General features: G+C 38.7%; 1 protein-coding gene across 1 annotated transcript; it reads right to left on the bottom strand.

Moving 5' to 3' along the window:
* Window positions 1-1,770: 1,770 nt before the first annotated feature.
* On the bottom strand, window positions 1,771-3,546 carry LOC130799333 (uncharacterized). The gene is made up of 3 exons (XM_057662433.1): window positions 3,518-3,546; window positions 3,051-3,424; window positions 1,771-2,972 (listed from the first exon to the last, which is right to left on the bottom strand). Exons 1-3 carry the CDS (start codon window positions 3,544-3,546, stop codon window positions 1,771-1,773), a joined length of 1,605 nt encoding a protein of 534 aa, XP_057518416.1.
* Between the last annotated feature and the right edge of the window lie 1,739 nt (window positions 3,547-5,285).

Here is a 5,285-nt window from a genome sequence, read left to right as displayed (position 1 = left end):
CCATGCAACCTTATGATTTCATTTGAATAAGCCTTCGCCATTTGTTCCATCGACCAAGTCTTCTTCATAGGAATAAATCTGGCAACTTTGGTCAAGCGATCAACTATTACCCACACTGCATTCAAGCCACCAACGGCATTAGGAAGCCCCATCACAAAATCCATGGAAACGGAGTCAAACTTCCATGCTGGAATAGGAAGGGGTGGTAACAAACCACCTGGCCTTTGATGCTCAATCTTCACCTTCTGACACACTAAACACTTGGCAACAAATTCAGCAACCTCCTTTTTCATACAAGCCCACCAAAAGCTTAGCTTGAGGTCCTTATACATCTTCGAACCTCCAGGATGCACTGAATAAGGAGTGTTATGAGCTTCACTCATGATTTCGTTTTTCAAAATCGGATCATTAGGCACACACCATCGCCCTTTGAACTTTATACTCCCATCCTCTGCAATATCAAAACTCTCATCTCGTCCTTGAGCCTTTGGAGCTCGAATCTTCCGAAGCTTAGGATCATTTTGTTGCTTCTCTCTTAACTCAGCATAAAGAGCAGGCTCAGAACTCATAGCGCTTAAGCGAGCTTTAACCCCACCCAATGATACCACTTCAATTTCCATCTTGCGGAATTCCTCACATAAGTCCTTGGAGAGAACCTTCATAAAATTTAGCAAGGGTCCAGGCTTTCGACTCAGGGCATCAGCAACCCTATTAGCCTTTCCTTCCTTATACTCCAAGGTCAAACCATAATCCTTGATAAGCTCAAGCCAGCGCCTCTGACGCATATTCAATTCTTTCTGAGTGAAAATATACTTGAGGCTTTTATGATCAGTGTAAATTTTGCACGAAACACCATATAAATAGTGTCGCCAAATCTTTAATGCAAACACCACTGCAGCCAATTCAAGATCATGCGTAGGGTAATTCTTCTCATGAACTTTTAATTGCCATGAAGCATAGGCAATAACGTTACCCCGTTGCATCAACACACACCCTAGTCCACTCTTCGAGGCATCACTGAACACCTCATACTCCTCTCCTTCTGTCGGCAAGACTAAGACAGGAGCAGATGTGAGCTTTTCTTTAAATAACTGAAAAGCCTTTTCGCACTCTTCGGACCATCTAAACTTGCAGTCTTTCTTCATCAATTTTGTCAGAGGTTGAGCAATAATAGAGAAGTTATGCACAAACCTTCGGTAATAGCCTGCAAGTCCTAGAAAACTCCGAACTTCAATTAAACTAGAGGGACTTGCCCAATCTAGAATAGCTTTAATTTTCGCTGGATCGACCTTCACACCTTCCTTGCTAATAACATGGCCTAGAAATGCCACTTTCTTAAGCCAGAATTCACATTTTGAGAACTTGGCAAACCATTTCTGCTTCCTGAGAATGTTTAACACCATTTCTAGATGTTTAACATGCTCTTCTTCATCCTTCGAGAATACCAAGATGTCGTCAATGAAGACAACTACACATTCATCCAATAAATCGTGAAAGGACCTATTCATCTGGTCCATAAACACAGCAAGGGCATTCGTAAGACCGAAGGGCATGACGACAAATTCATAATGCCCATATCTAGTCCGGAAAGCCGTCTTTTGAATATCATCTTCCCTCACAGGGATCTGATGGTAACCAGACCTAAGGTCAAACTTAGAAAAGACACCCGCGCCCTTTAATTGATCAAAAAGATCGTCAATTCTTGGCAAGGGATATCTATTTTTGATAGTTACCTTATTCAGTTCACGGTAGTCAACACACAGCCGCATACTACCATCTTTCTTCTTCACAAATAGAACTGGAGCACCCCAAGGAGAAGCACTGGGCCTTATAAAAACCCTTATCGATAAGCTCTTGCAACTGAGTCTTTAACTCTTGCATTTCTGAGGGTGCCATTCTATAGGGGGGTTTAGAAATAGGAGCGGTACCTGGAATCAAATCAATCCTAAATTCTACATCTCTTTCGGGAGGGATTCCAGGTAATTCTTCGGGAAATACATCTGGATAGTCCCTGACAATGGGAATGTCTTCAAACTTAACGCCTTCGGAGACTTCAGTCACTTTGCACAAGAAAAATTCATTCCCTTTCCTTTGTATTTTCATCATCTTCATAGCAGAGATGATCTTCACACCAGGTTTTGCCTCAGTGTTAGAATAAGAAACTCTCTCCCCTTTATGGTTTCTCAACACCACCTTCTCATCCCTACAATGGAATACAGCTCGGTATTCCTTCAACCAATCCATGCCGAATATCACATTGAATTCGTCCATGGGGAACTCTTTAAGATTTGTAGTCAATTCTACCTCGTTAATGATAACAGGAACACTTCGAAAAGCGCGATGACAAGAAATTTTCTCCCCATTAGGAAGGGAGATCACAGATTTAACAGACATAGAAGAGTTCAACTTGGCTTTTTCAATAAAGGAAGAAGAGATGAAAGAAGCAGTAGCACCAGTATCAAATAAAACATAAGCAGGAATAGAGTTTACGAGAATAGTACCGACAATGACATCAACATCCGATTCTTCCCCGGTTTCGGTCATATTATAAACCCTGTTGTGGAGAGGGGCATTACCACCAGTAATTGTCTTGCCTGCATCAGAATTCTTAGGGCAAGAGTACGAACGGTGACCCTCACCATTGCAATAGAAACACTTAACAGCAGAACCATCACAATTCTTTCCAGGTTGCCAATCTTTCTGGCACTTGAAACACTTCTTCGGTCTAGAATCAAAAGTACTCCCCTTCTTCGCAAGAATAAGCTTAGACTTCTTGGAGGGGTTTGCAGTATGAAATGAGGGAGGGGGCCTCTTGGCTGTGAGAGCACGTCTAGCAGCTTCTTCCTCTTGAACTGCAGCATAAGCACTAAGGGAAACTTCATAAGCCCTCTGGAAAGTAGCAGCACCTGAACACATCACTGGTACCCTAATCCGAGCGTCTAACCTCCTTACATACAACCTCACTTTCTCAGCTTCAAAAGGGATCAAAACAGCAGCAAAACGAGACAACTCTGTGAACTTGTCAGTATATGCTTGCACTTACATAGAACCTTGTTCCAGAGAGAGAAACTCTTCTCTTTTCAGCCAGCTTAACTCGTCCGGATAGAATCTCTCCTTCAACTTCGTGGAGAACTGTTCCCACCCAAAGCCAGTGGTAGCAAGACATTCAACTTTGACCATACCCCACCAGTTGTCAGCCTCTTTCTTCAGGTAATACGAGCCAATAGCTACCTTTTCAGCATCTGGGCAGCCGGTCGCGTCAAAGAGTTTTTCTATCTCACGCAACCAACCTTTGAGAACTACAGGATCGGCAGTACCCTCATAGGCTGGGGGACGGTGACGATCAAACCGATCAAAAACAGACTGGTTGTTAGCCAGACCAGTGGATCGATTTGCGAGGGCAATGATAGCATTCTCTAGAGCTCTCAAACATTAGCGAGAAGACTCCTTCTCAGCAAAGCTTCTTCTTTTAGGAGGCATCCTACAAAAACAGAAATTTATATGTTGTCTTACATACTTCCTTGCTTTTCTAAAAGCAATCCCCATTTCTTACTACCCAAGTACCTCACTCTATGGTCAAGTCAATTGCTTAGATTCCGAGTAACTCACTCAAGCAAGCCTCGGAACCATTCAGCTCTGATACCAACTGTAATGACCCGTCTTAATATAGGATGTATTGGCGGAAACAATACACTAAGTTGGGTCACTATTTTATAACTTCGAATAAACTAAATCGAAAGTCATTACATAATAATCCAGAGAGTAAAACACTCCCATAAATAAAAAGATAAAACATCTAAACTTCAACTTAATGTTCTAGATAACCCTACACTCTCTCAGTCTTATTCCCTAGTTGCTCCGAGTGAATTCAATCATCACCTGCAACAACTGAACAGCAAATTACCACTTAGTGGCCAGTAACTAGACTGTCCTTAACACCAAGGTTCAAATTTAAACAAAGAACTAATGCGAGGCTTAATTAAAATTCAAATCAATTAACAACGATCCAACCATACAAGCCAAACCGATAGAGTCAAATAATGTTGATCAATTCAATTAATACCAAAGTAGGATAACCAAATCAATTAAAACCAAGGATAAATTTTCAAAGACAATTTAATAAAATCAAGTTAATAATATTTTCAAGTCGTACTTGGAACAGACGCAGTGAACAAATTCATGGCCCACTAAGCCTAGATAAAGTCAGGGCGAACCTCGGGTCAACCACAATGATATAACCCTATCTAAGAATGGCCAATCTCTCTCGTTTTCCGAAGATCCAGCATAACAAGAACGACAACTAAATCTAAAACCAATCTACTATAGATGTGTTGTCCAATCGAAGGAACCACTATGGAATTACCCAACAATTTTCAAATAACAACAAAACCAATGTACATAAGGAACCACTATGGATTTACCCTTAAGAACCCAAAAGTCAAATTCCAAAACCAAATCAAATGTTCATAAGGAACCACTATGGATTTACCCTTAAGAACCCAAAGGCCACAATGACCATTTCCAAAATACCAAAAACTCCTATGGAGTAGTTCAAAACCAATCAAGATCAAAATCACACAGTTTAAGTTGTAATATCTGAGTTTGGAATAAGGATAATTCGAACTTAATCAAGAATACACCTTACTACAACTCTTGGCAAGAATATACTACAGACAATGTTCTTTTATTCTTAAGTATAAACTTGTCGACAAACAACAAAACAATTTTATAAACCATCACAATAAAATCACATAACCATTATAATAGTCAACAAAAGTCAATGGTCATGGTCAAAGTCAATGCCAAAGTCAAGTTCTCTATTTACATGACTTTAACAACAAATGGTCATAAACTATCTAATTAAAATAAATAAGTGGTACATGAAATTAACACATAACCAAGCAATTAGGTACATCACCAAAAATAATAAATTAATAAATTAAATCAGATTTGAATTTCTCTTAACCTTAATTAATTCACAAAATTCAAATTAACTAGTTTAAACCATTATTAAATAATAGTTTTGTAAAATTAAACCCAAATTCATCAAAATTAATTTACACTATTACCTACTGATTGTAACATATTTTAGTGTTAAAATAATGTGGAAATAAATTAAAATCAATAAATTACAGCCAAATTACTACAAATTAAAAGTGTAGATTTTCCAGATTTTCATAATAATTTAAAATAAAATTATTCGAATCATGAAAATTAAATTTTAACCAATCCTAAATTAAATCTATGTTATAACACATAATAGAAAATTAAAATAACAATAATAT

Source organism: Amaranthus tricolor, chromosome 14 (assembly GCF_026212465.1).
Source record: "Amaranthus tricolor cultivar Red isolate AtriRed21 chromosome 14, ASM2621246v1, whole genome shotgun sequence".
NCBI classification, from domain to species: Eukaryota; Viridiplantae; Streptophyta; class Magnoliopsida; order Caryophyllales; family Amaranthaceae; genus Amaranthus; species Amaranthus tricolor.
Note: the sequence above shows the minus strand (reverse complement) of the source record. Positions and strands in the feature narration are given on the sequence as shown.

Coding starts and splice junctions, on each gene's coding strand:
- LOC130799333 (XM_057662433.1), bottom strand. CDS start 3,546: ATGGGGATTGCTTTTAGAAAAGCAAGGAA. Junction 3,425..3,517: donor GCTTTTAGAAAAGCAAGGAA/GTATGTAAGACA, acceptor CTAATGTTTGAG/AGCTCTAGAGAATGCTATCA. Junction 2,973..3,050: donor GTTTCTCTCTCTGGAACAAG/GTTCTATGTAAG, acceptor TCCCTTTTGAAG/CTGAGAAAGTGAGGTTGTAT.